Consider the following 18,022-nt stretch of genomic DNA (forward strand, 5'->3'; position numbering starts at 1 on the left):
AAAAAAAATAAATAAATAATAATTTTAGTACATGTTATTATGTGTCAGAAGAGGGCTTTGAAAATAATAATGCAAAAAAAAAAAAAAAAATTGACCAAAAGGGCACTTTGGGGCAAGGAGCAAAAAGGGCAGGTGCTCAAGCCCCCCCAGCTCCCCCCTCTGCACGTGCCTGTTAAATATCTTCATGGTGAAACATGAGGAGGCTGAGCAGAGACAGGAAGTAACCAGCTGCACTTCCTGGACCAGATTGGTTGATGAAGGCAGACTTGTGGCGGCCATTTTGGCTCTGCTCAGCTGGAGGCAGAAAGCCACACAGCCAGGAAGTGGCTCTGCTCTTTTGAATATGGTGGACAGGAGCATGATGGTGTGTGTGTGTGTGTGTGTGTGTGTGTGTGTGTGTGTGTGTGTGTGTGTGCAGGTGACTCCAGATGCTTCCTGTTCTCGGTCTTCCCCACGCTGAGGGTTTACACAGCGACAGGATACAACGAACACTTCATGTACCTGAACCAGCACCAGCAGACGATGCCAAATGGACTGGTGAGACTGGGCCCAGTGGAGCGGAGCCGCTTCACGCTCCAGCACCGCTGTGACCTCACAGACAGGAAGTCACAGCAGCAGCTGAAAACAACAGGGCTTCATGAGCACCTGAAGCTACTGGAGGAGCTGAACTCAGATGTTTAATCTATAAATCAGCTAAATAAGCAGCGTCTGTGCTGCTGCAACATGTTTAGCACTGAGGTGTGTCAGATGTACGGGTGTACCAGAAACACAGGAACACAAAGGTTCCTGCTCAGAACTTTGGATGTAAAAAAGACAACAACAAAAATGCACTAAAATTTTGAACGAGTTAAAACCGATGTGATGAATTAATATCAACTAACTTGTTAAAGTCCCAGTCTACTTCTGTCAGGTGACCCTTCAGGGTATGGGGAGGTCAGACTGCTGGTCGCCATGGTAACGTCTCCTCCTCCCCTCAGGGCATGGGAGGTCAACACGACTACTTCGGCCTGTGGCTGGACAGCGACTTCGGCCGCGGTCACAGCCGCGCGCGCCCCAAATGCACGACATACGGAAACCCGCAACTGTCAGCCGACGAGGACTTCGTCCTGGACGCTGTGGAGGTCTGGGCCGTGGGGAAACCGCCAGCACCGGCTGAGGTACGGAGCGGGACCACAGGACCGAGGTTGCTGCACCAGTTAGAACTGGTCTGAACTGGTTTAAACCGGTTTAAACTGGTCTGAGCAGGTTTGTGGTGGTGATGCCATGTTGAGCCGCTCTTGGTGTTTCAGGATGAGGAAGAGGAGGAGGGGAAGAAGAGTATCCTGACGGTGAATCCGGAGGTCCAGGCCATGATGGAGCTGACGGGGAAGACTCTGCACAGCGAGGGCTTCAGTGAGCTGCAGGAAGACTTTGACTAGACCATGCGCCACTGCATGGACAGGAGATGCTGCGTTCTGCTTCCTCATCCCAAGATTGTTGTTCCAGTTGGAGCTTCAGCCCCCTGCAGGCCTCCAGGTTGAACTGCAGCTCAGCCCCTTCCCCACCCGTTACTGGCAGCAGCCCTGTTTGCATGCAACAGCCCTGACTGTAGAAGAGTTTCTGGATGTTGAATAGTTAATGGTTAGTTTGTGAGAATCAGAGTCTTAGTTTTGGTGCCCAAAGGGTGCCCCGGGGGCCTTTGTGGCCCTTGAAATTATTTTGTGTGGCCCCTGATCACAAGTCAAAAAATGTAAAAAAAATTTGGTTTTCCAAGCTGACAATTTGGAAAATGTCTGTTTTTCTTTTAATAAGCCAACAGTCCAAAGGTCTTTTTATGTAAAACACAAAACCTGACCAAGTATTTACAGTTTGTAGCACAAAGTCTTACTGTACCAAATAAGGCAGATAATTTCACTTATAACGAGAGGCTTGTCCTATTACAATGAAATAATCAGCTAATGCAACTATAACTTTTTCATCAAAGTTAAAAGAAACATTTTTAATGTAAGTTAGTTTTAGTTTTGCTCTAGAAACCTTAAATACTTGGTCAGATTTTGTGTTTTTGCAGTTTCAACAGATTTAATTAAAAAGAAACATTTGTTGAGCAAGTAAAACTAAAATATATTTTAAACAATAAAATAATCACAAATTTTTGCATTTTTAATTCAATGACATTTGGCTGCTTTAAATTAGTCAGGTTTGGCCCCCAGGGCAAAAAGTTTGGGCCCCTGATTTAATGGTTGATGAGTTGGAGCAGAAAGAGCTGCAGCTGCTGCTGGCCCGGTCCAGACCCGATCCGGTTCAGAACCTGCCTGGACCCGGCTCCCTGACTGCTGATGGGTTGTTACAGTTTAAATGAAGAAAGTTTTGGGTTTTCTGCTGAATGAGCTTCAGCTGATCTATCTGATGGATTTCTACCTCAAATCTGTTTCAGTCTGAAACTTTTTGGTTTTTCATTGCATGTGGTTAATGTCTTATCCTCTGTGTGTGTGTGTGTGTGTGTGTGTGTGTGTGTGTGTGTGTGTGTGTGTGTGTGTGTAGTGATTATTGCAGTGCTGTATCGATGTAGTAAAGTTCCCGATCAATGTGACTTTCTGTCTCTCTTCTCGTTTCTGAGCTGGACGCGTCAGGTGACTGAGGGAGTTTTTATTAAGGGGCATCAGAGGAACGGTGGCAGAATAAAATGCACAACACACTTTTCAGATTTTTATTTGTGATATGAATCTTTCCCCAGTTATGATCTGGTTTGTGGTAAATTCTGTTTGTTTTTCAGATTTTTTGGCTCTTCTTGTTGATTTCAGGGTGTCGGAGTAAAGGAGCGGTGAATGCCACACCTTTCAGATTTTTATCCATTTTCTTCTGATTCTTGTCACATAAACAAGAACTGGGTCAGAAGGGAGTGAATACTTTTGCTACAGCTGATTGTGATGAATGACGCTTTGTCAGGGGTCCTTCCTGCAGCCCAGCGTCACAGACTGCTACTGGTGCTGCTGCAGGCAGCCAGCAGCTGAAAGGCTGCCTTGTCTTCCTCCTCTTCCTCTTCCTCTCATGCAAATATCTGAATTATTCATGCAAATGTCTGTTGATTGTCACCTTCTGGATCTGTTTCATGGAGATCATCGACAAGCTTGGTTCAGAAACTGAAGCTTTACTTCAGAGGTCAGAGGTCAGGAGAACAACTCCGTCATCAGCTCCATTTACATTCATGGACTTTGAGTTTAAACGGGTCAGAAATGTTTGAAATCTTATTTTAGGTTTAAAGTTCTGGTCTGGTTCAGCCATTAATCCAAAAGAACCAAATTAAAAATCCTTTGAGATAAATTCAGTAACACTTTGAGCATAAAACTGACGTGACTCTGTCACCAACATGGAGTTTTTATGAATGTTGTCATGAAGCGTCATTCGGTAAATTATGACACTTTCAATGTAAAGTTGCTTTAAAAATCCATTAAAAGTGTCATATTCTACCAAATGACGCTTCATGACCACATTCATAAAAACTCCTTCATGCTGGTGACAGAAGCACGTCAGTTTTATGTGTTACCAGAAATTCTGTTATTGTAGAGGAAACGTTTCCTGTTGCTGCTGCAGGAACAGCAGACGGAAAGTTTTCCCACCACAAAGAATCTGAATGAAAAAGCATCAGAGGGTTTAACTGAATTCGTCATCAATGATCAATATCTCTGAAAAGTATTGATTGGACTGGAAGGACGTTCAGACTGAACATGGAGGTGGAGGCACCATCATGCTGTGGGCTGCAGGTCCATTCCGATTCCGGTTTTACAGATGAATTTATCAGGTCTCGGCCAATAAGAGACTTTCAAACCAGAACCAGTAGAGCCCAGTAGAACCATCGCAACATTTATTTTGAAAGCTGCGGGTCAGCCGCGGCTGTGCGCCTCTACTTTGCATAGATAGCGTCCTCTCTTCCGGAGTGACTGCCTTCATGCCGACGATCCAGTCAACTTTTACTTCCTCGTCGCGCCGCGGATAGAGGAACTGACCGCCCTGCGGCGGCCCGCTCAGCCTGCTCATCCTCCCGCTTCGTTTCGCAACGTCGGAACCATGACCCGGTAGCGGAGCGGCGGACTGACCCGACACCGACCGGAGCAAGGTAGGACCGCCCGGCAGCTTCTGGCTGCAGGTGCAGCGGCGGACGCAGCTTCACCCGCCGCTGCTCTGGTGCGTTCACGGTCTCACCCAGAACCAGGAAGAAAGCGGGCTCATGTCAGCCCAGCTGAGCTTTCTCCTTCTTCTAGCGGTGAGAACTATCGGTCCATCTTTGGAGACCACGGCAGGAGGTGAGGGGCCCCGGGGCCCATCTCTGCTGAAGAGAAGAACGGAAAACTGGAAAAGTTTCTCAGGGTTTTCTATCCAGTTTTGTTGTTTGGATCCCTAAATAATCAGGAGTTTATTTCTTCAGAGAAAACATCCAGAAGAGCTGATATGTTCTGACAAATATCAATTTATCAGATTCAACTCAACAACTTTCATTTATTAAGACAAAAACCTCCAAACCGACCTGGCTGTGAAAAGTATTCAGCCTTTGGTGAACTTTGACCCCCTGCTGATTTTATTCATACACTTTGGAGGGTTTTAGAGCAGCAACGGCCAGTGGCAGGTCTGGACAGCGTGTCAATCAGAGTAACATCCTGACTTTGACTAGGCCACTCTAAAACCTTTGATGTTGTTTAGAAGTTTGGCCTGCTTCATGCTGCCGGGCCGGTTCTGATGGTTTGTTCCCTTGAAGGTGACCGAACGTTTGGGTTGGACGTTTGGACCGAACCGGTCCAGGACTTGGTGGTTCAAACAGAAATGATCGACCTCGTTTTAAATTCATCACTTATTGATTTATTGGTTATTGTGGCGGCCGAGGCTGCAGCCGTCGTCTTCGAGTTCAAATGTTTTCCAATCTGGGGTCAGAGGTCAGTGGCGGTTCTGACTGTCAGGGAGTTCTGTTTGGGTCCGGTCGGTTCCAGCCAACAGAACTGGGATCATGATGAAGATCAGATCTGAGCTCGACTCATCAGGCTAAACAGACTCAGTTATTGATCGGCTGATCGATTCTTCAGCTGATCAGATTCTGAACGGATCAGAACCGCTCAGGAACCACAGAGAGCCTGAACCAGAGAGCAGCCTGGTTGCTAGGCAACGCTCTGCCTGTACCTGCAGCTCTTCCTCACCTGTTCAGTGAAGCTGCTGGTGGGTTACTGGTGGAGCTGCTCTGGTCGGGTCCGGTTGGAGCCCAGAACCTGCAGGGAGCCCGACCCGGTTCTGATCAAATTATTATTGTATCAGATGATGATCAATAAAACTCTGAGAAATGCAGCAGCTTCCCGTCCAGAACCGAACTGGGTCAGCTGACCGGTTCCATCAGGTTCTGCTTGGACAAGTTGGGCTGTTCTGATAACAAAACAGAACCAAAACAAGGCGACCCGGTTCTGATGATAAACCAGAACTTGCTCAGACCCAAAAAGACTGAGCTGGGCCGGCTCTGGTTCTGATCCTCACTCACTGATTTAATATTTTTTCTCACTAAACGCCTAAAACCTGAATATAGATAAAATATTTAAACTCTTATAAACGATTATTGGACATGAAATTGTTTTGATCTTCAATCTGAAGTGTTTGAGTTTTTCTGAGTAGATTTGGACCTTCGGGTCGATGCGCTGCCTCCATCGGCTTCACCCAGAATGTTCTGCAGATCGGACCTTAAGCGAGCTCTGGCCCCGCTAGCCCTTCTATGAGGCATGGTAGTGGCAGCATCATGCTGTGGGGGTGTTTTGGTGGCAGCAACTGTTAGTCTAGTCAAGGGTTAGAGAGTCTAGAAAGAGAGAGAGAGAGAGAGAGAGGGAGAGAGAGAGAGAGAGAGGGAGAGAAAGGGGGAAAGAGAGAGAGGAAGAGAGAGAGAGGGAAAGAGAGAGGGGGAAAGAGAGAGAGAGAGGGAGAGAGAGGGAGGGAGAGAGAGGGGGAAAGAGAGAGAGGAAGAGAGAGAGAGGGAAAGAGAGAGAGAGGGAAAGAGAGAGAGGGGGAAAGAGAGAGAGGGGGAAAGAGAGAGAGAGAGAGAGCGTCCTTGGTATGAAAGTACTCATACCAGGGGTGTGAATGATTTCTGGTAGCAGTGGAGATGGTTCTGATCCAGAGCTGTACTGTGGTTCTGGACGGGTCGGAGTTCTGGTGGCGTGCTGCCGCCACCTCAGAAAGAGGAAATGAATTAGAGGGACTGTCCCTTTAAGGAGGGGTTGAATATTAACCTGGACTGATCGTAATTACACTCTGCAGGCGGCTCTGACCCGGGTCGGTTCCAGCAGAAACTTCTGTCTCATCCCAGGAAGAGAACATGATTCACACCGATTGATCGGGTCCAATACACCCGATCGGGCCTTAAATGAACACTGATCAGGTTTTTTGTTAAGTTTTATTTATTTGGTAGTGAATTATCAGGAAAGGTAGAAATGAGAGAGGAGGCTAAGGTCACCAGGCCGGGACTCCAACCATGTGAGGCGGGCTTTTCTCAGCCAGCTCAGCGCCTCAGGTTCCCGATAAACCCGATCAGGTTCCTGATAATAATCCGGGTGCCACTGGTATCACCCGTTCATCATAATATGAACACATGAATGTGGGGTTATTAAAGCATTCAGAGGGAAAAGCTGCAGCCGGTTAAATATTAAAATCAGTTTATATCTGACTTCTCTCATTTGCATTTCGTATCCATGGAGACAGAAGAAAGCCTCTAATTTCTATCTGTGAAGAGGAACTTCAGTTTTTCCGCTGATCGCCTGCTGGCTCTGAGAACAGGATGTAAGGAAATATGACGACTTTTTGATTTGGCTTTGCTCATTTAGCTCAGTTCATTTGGAAACTTTAATGTGTTTTATTGGGACTTTGTGCAGGGCAGAGCTGTGAGGTGGAAGGAAACTGACAGCAAATCACTGACAGTGAAACATGGTGGTGGCAGCATCATGCTGTGGGGAAGAAGCTGGATGGGGCTAAATCGGGACAAACCCGGAGGAAAACCAGTTAGAGATGAGCTGAACCTGGAGTTTCCCTGTCTCCATGGCAACGCCCCTGAACCTGCAGCACATCCTGAAGCTGCGGAGCATCTCTGACCCGCAGCTTCCTGCTGCATTCCCCTGAAGATGATGACGTCACGGCCGGAGTGACACACCCGGCCTGGACACAGCAGAACACCGGCTACATTTCTCCATTGTTTTATGCAAACTTTTCAAATGTTGCAACAAACAAAGAGAAAATGTGAATTAGGCATGTTTCCATTTCCATTTCCTGGTCTGGAGCAAATCAGCTGGTCTGCTGTTACTTTATCAGATGTTGTTGCTAAGCATGGCTGTAGTAAACAGGAAGTAGATGTTGCTAGCTATCATGGACCAGAGCCTCCGTCCATCCTGGAGTTTTGGACTTTCCTCAGAGTTTGGTTCCTCTGGTAAGGCTCACACTCAGCGTCTGCTACATAAGAACTGTGGTAAATGTGTTTCCATCTCCCATTAGCCTGTTAGCACATTAGCATGCTAATTCTTTTCAGAAGAGTCAGAAGCCACTTGAAGCGAATGAAAGTTTTTTATGAAATTGAAAAAGAAACTCTGAACTTTGCTGTTTCAATCAGCCTTTTCTAATGTGACGCTTCAGATGTCGGTAAAATCTCCACACACACACACACACACACACACACACACACAGGGAGCATCAGGAGCAACACACACACAGCTTTATGCGCCACAGAGGGAGAATCCACTTCCTGTTTCCTGACGGATCGACAGGAAGCAGGAAGTAGAGGCTGCAGGGTCACGTTTCCTCGTTTTCTCCTTGCCGATTGGCTGACACGAGGTCCTAACAGAATCTCTCTGGTCCGAACCCGGTTCTGTTCTCCAACCTGAGTTCTGCTGCTGCTTCAGTTGCTGATAAATCTGTAATAACTAGAAAAAAAGTCACTGGCATTTAATAGATCCTCCGTCTTCCTGGTCTTATTACCCCTTTTTCATAGAAATTTCTGAAAAAGAACTAATGATCCCCATGGTGGGTTTTCCAGGAGGTCAGAGGTGAAGCGGTTGTTGGAAAGAAGCTGCTGGTGAGTCGGATCGGCAGAGGAAGTAGCCGCTGGTTACACAACGTTGCTGTTTCTGGCTGTCGGCCGGCAGCTGAACACTAACCGCTCTGTTACATGTTAACGCCGCTCTGCTTCCTGAAATTATGGAAATGCTTCAAGCGATTCTGAACAACTTTTCTGTGTGAAAGGGAACTAGACGTCTGAAGCGGGTTTTATTTCTGCAGATCCGTCCAAAGTGACTGGACTGCAGCTTTATTTCTGCTCCATGTTCTCAGGAAACAGGAAGTTTAAATTTGTAGAGTAAGAAAATAAATGGGACAAATTCAAAAAGTTTGTCTTTAGATGTGAAACAAACAGAACTGTGAGATTTGCTATAGAAATGATATTTAGTCAGCTCACATGAGAGCTCTGAACTTCTGGCTGATCCTGAAAACATCTCAGGAGAATCATTTACCTGTCTGACTGGGAGTGATGGTGGTTTAAACTGGTTCCTCTGGGGATTAATAAACTTTCTGTTTCACATGAAAACCAGAAATGAGCCACAGAAAGGAGAAAACATGATTCCATCCTGTGAAATGAAGCAGTGATGGAAGAAAACTCATGATGAAACATTCCAGGATCTGACCAGCTGCTTCCTCGTTATCTACTTTATTCATTTATTTAAAACCAGTGAATCAACTGGGGTTACTGGGAGCTTACTGGGACTTTAGAACGACTTTATTAGCATCTCGTCCTCATGAATGAGCTGAACTGCTGCTGTCGTCTCTCTTTACGCCTGAAGGTTTTACTGTGGGAACGCAAACAGACCCGCAGATTAACGAGGCAATAAAAACTCAACAAACTGCTAAACATTTACCACACAAGACGTCCAACATGTCCACCATGTCCATCAGATCCAGCATGTCCATCATGTCCAACATGTCCATGAAGCTGGACTGGAAGCTCCCCATAGATTCTAAAGAATCCTCTATCACAGTGTTTCTCAACCTTTTTTTATGCCAGCGCCCCCTATCCGTTATCCAGGTCCCTTGCCGCCCCCATCAAAGCATTTGTAGGCTACTTTGCACTGAATATTGTTTTATTATTAATATTACTATCACTGTTGTTGATGTTTTGATTTTCATGGTTGTTTCTGGAGTTATCGTCAAAAATAATTTCCCAGAGAACAAAAAAGCCATGTCAATAGAAATTATTTTCACAGGTGTCTACCTTGAAAATCAGTAGGCCTAACAGCAGCCAATCAGAGTGGAAAAAATATTCTTGTTCTTTGTCATTTTCTAGTTGTTATATATTCCACAAAATGAGCAGATAAAAGATGAACATGCCAGTTTAAACTTTGATCTATTTGCAAACCGACTGAGCTCTGCAGCATTAAAACATGGATAGAACTGTAACTATATTAATCATAGCTCTTCTTCTCTTCAGTGTTTCTGTCGGTTTCTGGTGGTGCAGCTCTGTGCTGCCTTCAGGAGAATGGGACATCAGAGTATCATCCATAAAACATCACCCACATAACATTTATTGTGCAAACCAGAGCTTTCAGTGGAAAAACAACAGTTCCTTTTAATGCCATAGAGATATGAGACAGAAACATGGATTATATCTTTATACAGACCTGTCTATTGATTATAGATTAATAGTTCATTGCTCCGTTCTATGTCCCGGTTCTCTTGTTTCAGAGTTTTCCGCAACGAGCGCATCGTTTATTTTTTCTTTAGCCCATAAGCAGCGGAAAAGGTCGGGAAGCGCGTATCGATAGAGAAAAGCAGACTGACGTAAACCTTTTAGCTCCGGTATTCTGATGATTAAAATTCAAAACTGCCGTGGTGCCGTTTCATACCAGATCACGCTCCCTATCGAGGTGTCACCCATCGAGGGATTTCTTTATTTAAATGGGTTCATTTTTCTGAGGGACACACAGTGAGGGTATCGTGATTTTAGTAATTACATGTTTATAAGAGCGATTTTCTGTTGTCCTTCCATGGAAGCGGACAGCTTTCAAAACGGAAATAAAACACTTTTTAATATAAGTTGATGCTTTGACATGATCACAGAACTGCCAAAACATATGTACAAAAATCCTCAATAAAACACAAAATATTTGAAAATCAGACACCAGACAAAGTGAATCACAGGGTTTAACGCTGAACTGATGCAGTGAAGCTACCAGTAGCAGCAGAACGAAGCTGCACCAAAAGCTACAAACACTGAATAGAAGGAGAGCTGCATGATTTAGTGTTACACAATACAGTTTTAGCAAGTTGCTCAAAGTCTAAACTGGTGTTGTGCATTTAAGAAGTAAAATCTACCTTCGACCAAACGCCCCCAAAGGAATCCCAGCCCCTGCCGGCATGCCTAGGTGGGCCCCATGTGGGGAAAAGAAGGGTAGACTATATGGGTCCCATATGGGTTTGTCCGCGGGTTCCACGATGACCCCACATGGGTTTGCCCATGTAGGGCCAGAACCCACATGGGCCCTGCATGGGCCCTATATGGTGGTGGCCCACATGGGTTTGTCCATTTAGGGCCCATGTAGCGCCCATGTGGGCTGTGGCCCTACATGGGCAAACCCATGTGGGGCCATCGTGGAACCCGCGGACAAACCCATATGGGACCCATATAGTCTGCCCTCCTTTTCCCCACATGGGGCCCACCTAGGCATCTCCCCTTTTGTAAAAATTTCCGCCAGCGCCCCCTGCCGTCCTCTGAACGCCCACCGGGCGTGTTGGACATCAATAATCAATGATGGTGATGATGAAACTGAGCGCACTACTGGGTTAGAGCGTGATGATGATGATGAAGATGGTATTGATAATATTGATGATGATGATGTTGATATCGATGATGATGACGGTAATATTGGTGATGAAGCTCAGCGCCTCCTTCCTGTCCAGCTGCAGCTATGGCCCGTTCCGGCTCGGGCGAGATGACGGAGTACAAGAAGATCGTGATCAAGCGGGACCTGGAGATGGGCGTGGTCATGACGGTGTTCCGGCAGAAGGCGGAGCGGCTCACCGTGCAGGTCATCATGGAGACCCGGCAGGTGGCGTGGACGCGCACCGCGGATAAAACTGACGGAGTCCGTGAGTATACGGCCGCCATTATTCATCCACAGAGACGAACCCAGAACCAGCAGAGGCTTCTGGGAGAAAATCCCTGAAATAAACCAGTCTAAAAACTTGAAATATCAATCAATCAATCAAATTTTATTTGTACAGCACATTTCAGCAGCAAGGCATTTCAAAGTGCTTTACATAATTAAAATAAAAACAGCATGTGACATTGAATAAACAGTGAGAAAGAGAAATAAAAAGAAATTAAAGTAAAGATAAAGACATTTAAAATAAATAAATAATTAAATAAATAAAATAAGAGCTAAACCCAGGTATGAGCTAACCATAACAGTAAAAACTGAGTTGCACTGAGTTCCTTCATGACAAACTGCTGGTGGAGGCTCAGAAACCTGCAGCCTGCAGGAGGAGAAACGACTGGACTTCTCAGCAGCTCTGACTTCACAGATCGGGTCGTTTGTCTGCCTCATCGTTCATGTTACTAAACAAACCCGACCCGACTTCAGTGTGGACGCTTTCCACACTGAAGATTATGGAAAGTTATGAACCTTTCCATAATCCCCATGGCCATCCAGGGACATGGGGATTTTTTTTCTTTTGCGTTCCCTCGCAATAATCTACTGATCAGTTCATGCGGCATAATCGACTGTAAGCCTTTCTTACGGGCCGCCGTACTTTCTGCTTTAATACAAGGTTATAAGGTTTCATGTATGTTAATATCTCGTTGTGAAATGTCTGATGTTTTATATGTTTTTCTTTAGTATAGAAAGGCACCACAAACCTATGATATAAACAAAAACTTTCCATAAATACTAAAGAAATAAAAATACATCCAAACTATTTGGACTATTTCTGAGTTATTATCGCGGGTAATCAGTCATCTGATTGTGTCTCTGTTGTGTTTAAAGTGCTGCTTCCAGTTCCGATCCATCTGAGCCTGAACAGACATAAACATGCAGTAAATAAATCGATTTTCCATCAGTTTTATGCACCAAAGAGTTAATAATAATAAACACGTTTTCACTGAGGCTCTTTGATGCAAAAAAACTGATTGAAAATCGATTTATTTAATGCATGTTTATGTCTTTTAAAGCAGCACTTTAAACCATTCAGACTGACACAGTAGAGACACAATCAGATGACTGATAATAACTCAATAGTCCATGGAAAAACCTTATAACCTTGTATTAAAGCAGAAAGTACGGCGGCCCGTAGGAAAGGCTTACAGTATCGATTATGCCGCATGAACTGATCAGTAGATTATTGCGAGGGAAGGGAAAAGAAAAAAATTCCACATGTCCCCTGGAGGGCTCCGTACTTTCCAACACCATCAGAAGAACTTCGGTGCGGTCCGGTCCCATTTTGGGTCCCGTTTCCGCCCTTACGCGAAGTCAGCATTTTTACGGACTTCGGCGAAGTGTATTACCCACAACTCATTGCTGCATATGACGTTTATGGTCATGTTTTTTTTTTTTCCCGTCTTTGTAGAAAATTTCAGGAAAATAGCTTGACAAGGCACATTAGTAATAAAGTTTGATTTGATAAACTGAGCAGAAAAAAAGAATAGTCAAATTAACAGGAAAGTAAAACAAAATGTCACAAATGCAAAACAAATTTTAAATCTTCAAGTAAGATATTAACATATTGGTATAAAGATTGGGCTTTTGTGATGTTGCAACGTTTAAGCACTCTAAAATAAAATTATTTCACTTTAAAAATGGAGATGACTTTTAGAAAGCAGTATTTGAGAATAAAACTTCGCCAAAGGATTAAATATATAATTTAACTCTTCATCCCGTTAGAAGACCAAATTTTATTACATCAAAACTCAAGTTACTTTGTGAGACTGATTGCTACTGGAGATTCTTCCGACCCACAACTCTTTGAAGATGTGATGGGTTATTAACCTGTCCATAGGTTCAACCTGAATTGAGGTCAACTCTGGGTAAATCACCATGGTAACAGCTCTGGTCCCTCCTCCAGCCACTGGTTTCCTGTCTGACATCAGGAGCTTCATTTCTCTGAAATGCTTTCACTTTAACGCCATTCATTTTGTTTCCTGCAATGATCAGCAGGAGGAGCTAAGTGTGGCCTGTTGTGTGGGACATTAAGGGTTGTGTCCAGTAAGGTCCGGTAAAGTCTGACCCGTTTGTTCTGTTCCAGTGGACCTGTCTGAGATCAGGGAAGTCCGTCCAGGGAGGAACTCCAAAGACTTCGAGCGCTTCAAAGACGGGAAGGACAAACACAACGACAACACCTGCTTCACCATCTTCTACGGCTCCCAGTTCGTCCTCAACACCCTCAGCCTGGGAGGTGAGCGCTGCCTTTCTTCTCACTGATCGGGTCAGAGTTCTGCTGAACTGGGTCGGTACCGAATGCTGCTCTTTGTCCTTTCAGCTGGGGACAAACCTATTTCATTCTGGCTGCCAAACACATTGAAGAACCTTTCAGTCGTGATTTTTGTTCCTTGTTAATTTTGGACAGTTATGTAAAGTTTGCTTTTTCAACCAGAGCAGCTGATTAGCATCTCAAAGCTCAAAGAATCTGTGAACTTTGACCCCAAATCCCATCCATCATAACCATGAAGGATCATATCCCCAACTCCAGCGTCTTCCTGACCATACGACCAGACAGATTTAAAAAAACAGCAGCGAAAGCAAAGGAGGTGGATTAGCAGAGCTGCTAACAGCTGATGATATCATCATGTTGCTGTGGAGCATCGTCTCTGCTGCATCCAGGCAGCATCGGTACTCCCATGCTAACATGCTAAGAGCAGCAGTCTTCAGCTTTGGTGCAACACTGACTGCTACTGGAGCTCCTTCCTGCCTCAGCCAGACTTTCCTCCTTCCAAACGTCGGTCAAAGAGCTAAGGGGGTTCTTCGTTTCCCATTGTGTTTTATTTTATTTAATACTTCCTGTTGTGTGTTTCCAACGCTGAAAGTGAAATTTAAATAATTAGAGAACAGATAACATTGATCGCATTCTGATGCATTAAGCCGTTCATGCGGGGTGTACTTTCTTTTTACCACAGCAGTGACTCATATTAATGGATGACATTTATGGCTCCTCATCAAAAAGAAGTGAAGCAGGAAGTGAACAGCGCTGCCGCCGGTGGACATTTGAATACATTGCCACAAATCATTTGCATATTTCTTTGATCTCTGATGAGACGTTGTGATGCGTTTCCTGTTTTGGGAGCGATGAGGTTGTGATGCGTTTCCTGTTGGCTGAATTACAGCTAACTGGACTAATGGCTTCGCTCGTGTTTGCAGCGGATTCGGTGGACGAGGCTCAGAAATGGCTGATTGGGCTGGAGCTGCTGAGAGAGGAGACGCTGGCGGCGCCGACCCCGGTTCTGATCGAGAGGTAGGCCTGGTTCTGATCTGCTCAGGGCTTTCTCTGCTACTGCTTCATCACATCTGTCTGCTCTCCCTCCAGTTGGCTCAGGAAGCAGATGTATTCTGTCAACCAGACCAAGAAAAACAGGTAGGACCCCACTTCACCCTTTAACTAGACCAGAACCCTGAAGGTCCCAGCAGGGGGCGCTAACCTACTTTATGACGAGTAGAAATAATTTATTCATTTATTAAAAATGTCACCATTTAAAAATAAATAATTAGCTCCATAAATATTTAGTGTCCAAGCTAACTGTCTTGCTTCCAACGTTAGCTCAGAGCTAAATATTTAGCTAATATGTAAATTCACTGTGGATCTGTAGCAGCACCAGCAGAACCATACAGTGGTTCTGTTCTGACCTGGTTCTGTCTCTGCAGCCTCTCTGTGAAGGAGCTGAAGGCGCTGCTGCCGCTGCTGAACTACAAGGTTCCCGGCTCTCGCGCTCTGAAGGACAAGCTGCAGGTTTGATGGTTCTGAAATATATCTGAGGCTGAAAACGGGTCTCCGAGCCGAGCCGAAGCGGGCCAGACGGACGGCGTCGGGTCGGAGTGCTGAAGGCTTCTCTGCTATGCTGTTGCAGGAAGTGGGAGTGAAGAAGGACCGCCTGGACTTTGAGCAGTTTCATAAGTTTTATAACCTGATGATGTTTGAGCAGAACGAGGTGAGGCTCGGCGCCACCAACGCCTCATGGCGGCAGCGCAGACCGTTAATCACTCTCTTCCTTCTGCGTTCAGATCCTGGACGAGTTCAAACGGGAAGCCTGTTCCTTTATCCTGGGGTGAGCAGTCCACGCTGCAGCTGCTGCACCTGCTGCAGCTGCTGCTGCTGCTTCAGCTGCTGCACCTGCTGCAGCTGCTGCACCTGCTGCAGCTGCTGCACCTGCTGCAGCTGCTGCACCTGCTGCAGCTGCTGCACCTGCTGCAGCTGCTGCACCTGCTGCAGCTCGCTACTCTAACCGTGTTTGCTTCTCCGACCTGCAGGAACACGGACAAACCGGACGCTTCAGCCGTGCTGCTGCATGATTTCCAACGATTCCTCATTTATGACCAGAAGGTGAGACTCAGACGTGTTCACCTGCTGAGCAGCAAAAACACACCTGGAATCAGGAAGAAGTGATGAACCAAAAATGAAAAATATTCAATGTTTGAATCATTATACACAAACTTAATAAGGCTGAATGTGTCAATAATGCCTGAAAATTTTACTATAATGACAAACCGGAGAGCTTCACGCAACAGCAGAGCGTCACTGATTTACACAAACCTACAAAAAATTATCTTTTATTCCAGAAGCTTTATATTCGGTGCCGTTTGCTTTATCAATTGAACACAACATTTCAATATTTAGCTCCAAAATGAATATTTCACTAGCAAGCTAGCTAAATATTTAGCTAGCTCATAGCTAACTATTTAGATTGGAGCTAAGTAGTTAGCAGCTGGTCAGAAGCATGTCTGCCGTCAGAGGGTTAGAAACCGGGTCAGAGCCGATGTTCCTCAGAGGAGAACTTCTCTGCTGGACGTTACTGGTTCTGATTCTGTTTATTTCTGGTTCTGCTTTAGGAACTGTGGGCCAACGATCTGAACCAGGTCAGAGAGCTGATGACCATCTTCATCGATGACACCATGAGAAAAACTAACGACCCTGAGTTTACCGTCAGCGAGGTGTTTGACCCGTTTCTCCAGAACATCGGCCCTTTTGGACCTCAGACCCATGAAGACTGAATGTTTCCTCTCCTGTCTCTCCACCTTCAGTTCCTGAGTTTCCTGTTTTCCAAGGAAAACTCAATTTGGGATGAAAAGTTCTCTGACATCAATAACCTGGACATGAACAACCCGCTGTCCCACTACTGGATCAGCTCCTCACACAACACGTGAGTTCACCTGAGTGCCAGGTAGACGGCGGGATGGGGCTCTGGGTCTGACAGAACCGGACCAATTGACTTGGAGTGGGGTCTGTTGGGGTCTGCTGTAGTGATGCTGCGGGCCTCACCGTCTCCGTTATAAACGTCAGCCTACCGAACGCTGATGATTGCTGCTTCCTTTTCATTTTTCTGAACTGACTGCTATTGGTTGATGCTCAGAGCCAGGTGTGCATGATACGCTGCGATCTGTTGCAGGTACCTGACAGGTGACCAGCTCCTCAGCGAGTCGTCCACCGAAGCGTACGTCCGCTGCCTCCGCTGGGGTTGCCGCTGCGTCGAATGTGAATACTGCGATTCAGGAGTTCTTCAGGTGTGTTGGTGCGCCTCAGGCAGCAGGTGACTCACATGTGTTTGGTTCACAGTGGACTGCTGGGAAGGTCCAGGAGAACCGATCATCTACCACGGCTGGACCAGAACCACTAAGATCAAGTTCGAAGACGTGGTGAAAGCCATAAACGACCACGCCTTCGTCGCCTCAGAGTGAGAATCGTAACGATCTGAGCCTGGAGGAGGGGGCGGAGCCAAACACCTGACCTTCCTCTGCTCCTCAGCTTCCCGCTCATCCTGTCCATCGAGGAGCACTGCCCCATCGAGCAGCAGCGCCAGATGGCGCGCATATTCAAGGACGTCTTCGGAGACAAGCTGCTGGCCGAGCCGGTGGAGCAGCTGGCCGAGCAGCTGCCCTCGCCCACGCAGCTGAGGGGCAAGATCATCCTGAAGGTAGGGGGTGGAGCCATCCGTGGGACCGCAGAGCTGGGGCGGGGCCAATGGACCATGGACGGAGCGCCATCAAGAAAATCAGCACTCTGCTCTCGCTCTCCCTCTCGCAGCACAAGAAGGTGAACGTGGAGGGCGGAGCCACAGCCAAGGACTTCAGGAAGGGGCAGAAGCAGGGAGACCTGGACATTTGGGACCCAGTGGACCAGGTAGGGCCCCCTGCTGGGACGCTTCAGATGCTCCGCCGATACATAAAATCAACCCATCAATCAATCAATCAATCAAGTTTATTAGAACACATTTCAGCAGCACTGCAGCTCAAACGCTTCAGATTATCAGCATCAGATTAGCAGCATCAGATTAGCAGCTTCAGATTAGCAGCTTCAGATTAGCAGCATCAGATTAGCAGCATCAGATTAGCAGGATCATATTATTAGCATCAGATTATTAGCATCAGATTAGCAGCATCAGATTATTAGCATCAGATTAGCAGCATCAGATTAGCAGCATCAGATTAGCAGCATCAGATTAGCAGGATGAAGTTTTGTTTCTCATTCCAACAAAACTTTCCTGCAATTCTTCTCTTCAGTTGTTTTTGTGCAAACAGCAGAAACATAAATAATCAACAGGATTTCTCTGCAAAGCCTCAATTTCTGTTTGGTGTGTGAAAATGTGAATGTGTGTTTTCCTCAGCGCTGGAACCGCCACTACTGTGTGATCTCTGACGACAAGCTGTACTACGCAGAGGAGTGTGAGGAGGAAGACGAAGATCCCCGGAAGGTAAACGGCTGATTCCTGCTGATGAGAAACATCGACGGAGGAGGGTTCATCACGTAGAAACAGAAAAATGTCCAAATGGTTCTTCATAGTTTTTAT

The 18,022-nt window shown here is 45.9% G+C and overlaps 2 protein-coding genes across 6 annotated transcripts in view; both read left to right on the forward strand.

Annotated features, from left to right (window-relative positions):
* Positions 1-2,021, forward strand: part of meak7 (MTOR associated protein, eak-7 homolog) — an 8,419-nt gene extending 6,398 nt beyond the window's left edge. For 2 of the 4 annotated variants that reach the window (XM_016664943.1, XM_007540297.2), the window contains exons 7-9: positions 419-537; positions 978-1,157; positions 1,290-2,021. In XM_016664943.1, coding sequence (XP_016520429.1) covers positions 419-537; positions 978-1,157; positions 1,290-1,418 — 428 coding nt within the window. In that variant the 3' untranslated portion in view covers positions 1,419-2,021. Of the gene's footprint in view, positions 1-418; positions 1,158-1,289 lie in introns of those variants that run through there. The other 2 variants (XM_007540296.2, XM_016664944.1) reach the window with 2 other exon arrangements.
* Positions 2,022-3,898: 1,877 nt separating this feature from the next.
* Positions 3,899-18,022, forward strand: part of plcg2 (phospholipase C, gamma 2) — a 31,908-nt gene continuing 17,784 nt past the window's right edge. Inside the window, exons 1-16 of one of the 2 annotated variants that reach the window (XM_007540299.2) lie at positions 3,899-4,093; positions 10,936-11,124; positions 13,276-13,425; positions 14,385-14,478; positions 14,551-14,598; positions 14,886-14,970; positions 15,089-15,169; positions 15,243-15,286; positions 15,489-15,561; positions 16,068-16,169; positions 16,260-16,378; positions 16,625-16,710; positions 16,792-16,909; positions 16,981-17,149; positions 17,260-17,355; positions 17,840-17,926. In XM_007540299.2, the coding sequence (XP_007540361.1) occupies positions 10,944-11,124; positions 13,276-13,425; positions 14,385-14,478; positions 14,551-14,598; positions 14,886-14,970; positions 15,089-15,169; positions 15,243-15,286; positions 15,489-15,561; positions 16,068-16,169; positions 16,260-16,378; positions 16,625-16,710; positions 16,792-16,909; positions 16,981-17,149; positions 17,260-17,355; positions 17,840-17,926 (1,533 nt within the window). In that variant the 5' untranslated portion in view covers positions 3,899-4,093; positions 10,936-10,943. Of the gene's footprint in view, positions 4,094-10,935; positions 11,125-13,275; positions 13,426-14,384; positions 14,479-14,550; positions 14,599-14,885; positions 14,971-15,088; positions 15,170-15,242; positions 15,287-15,488; positions 15,562-16,067; positions 16,170-16,259; positions 16,379-16,624; positions 16,711-16,791; positions 16,910-16,980; positions 17,150-17,259; positions 17,356-17,839; positions 17,927-18,022 lie in introns of those variants that run through there. The other variant, XM_016664941.1, reaches the window with a different exon arrangement.

The sequence above is a fragment of the Poecilia formosa genome, unplaced genomic scaffold (assembly GCF_000485575.1).
Source record: "Poecilia formosa unplaced genomic scaffold, Poecilia_formosa-5.1.2 Scaffold531, whole genome shotgun sequence".
NCBI classification, from domain to species: Eukaryota; Metazoa; Chordata; class Actinopteri; order Cyprinodontiformes; family Poeciliidae; genus Poecilia; species Poecilia formosa.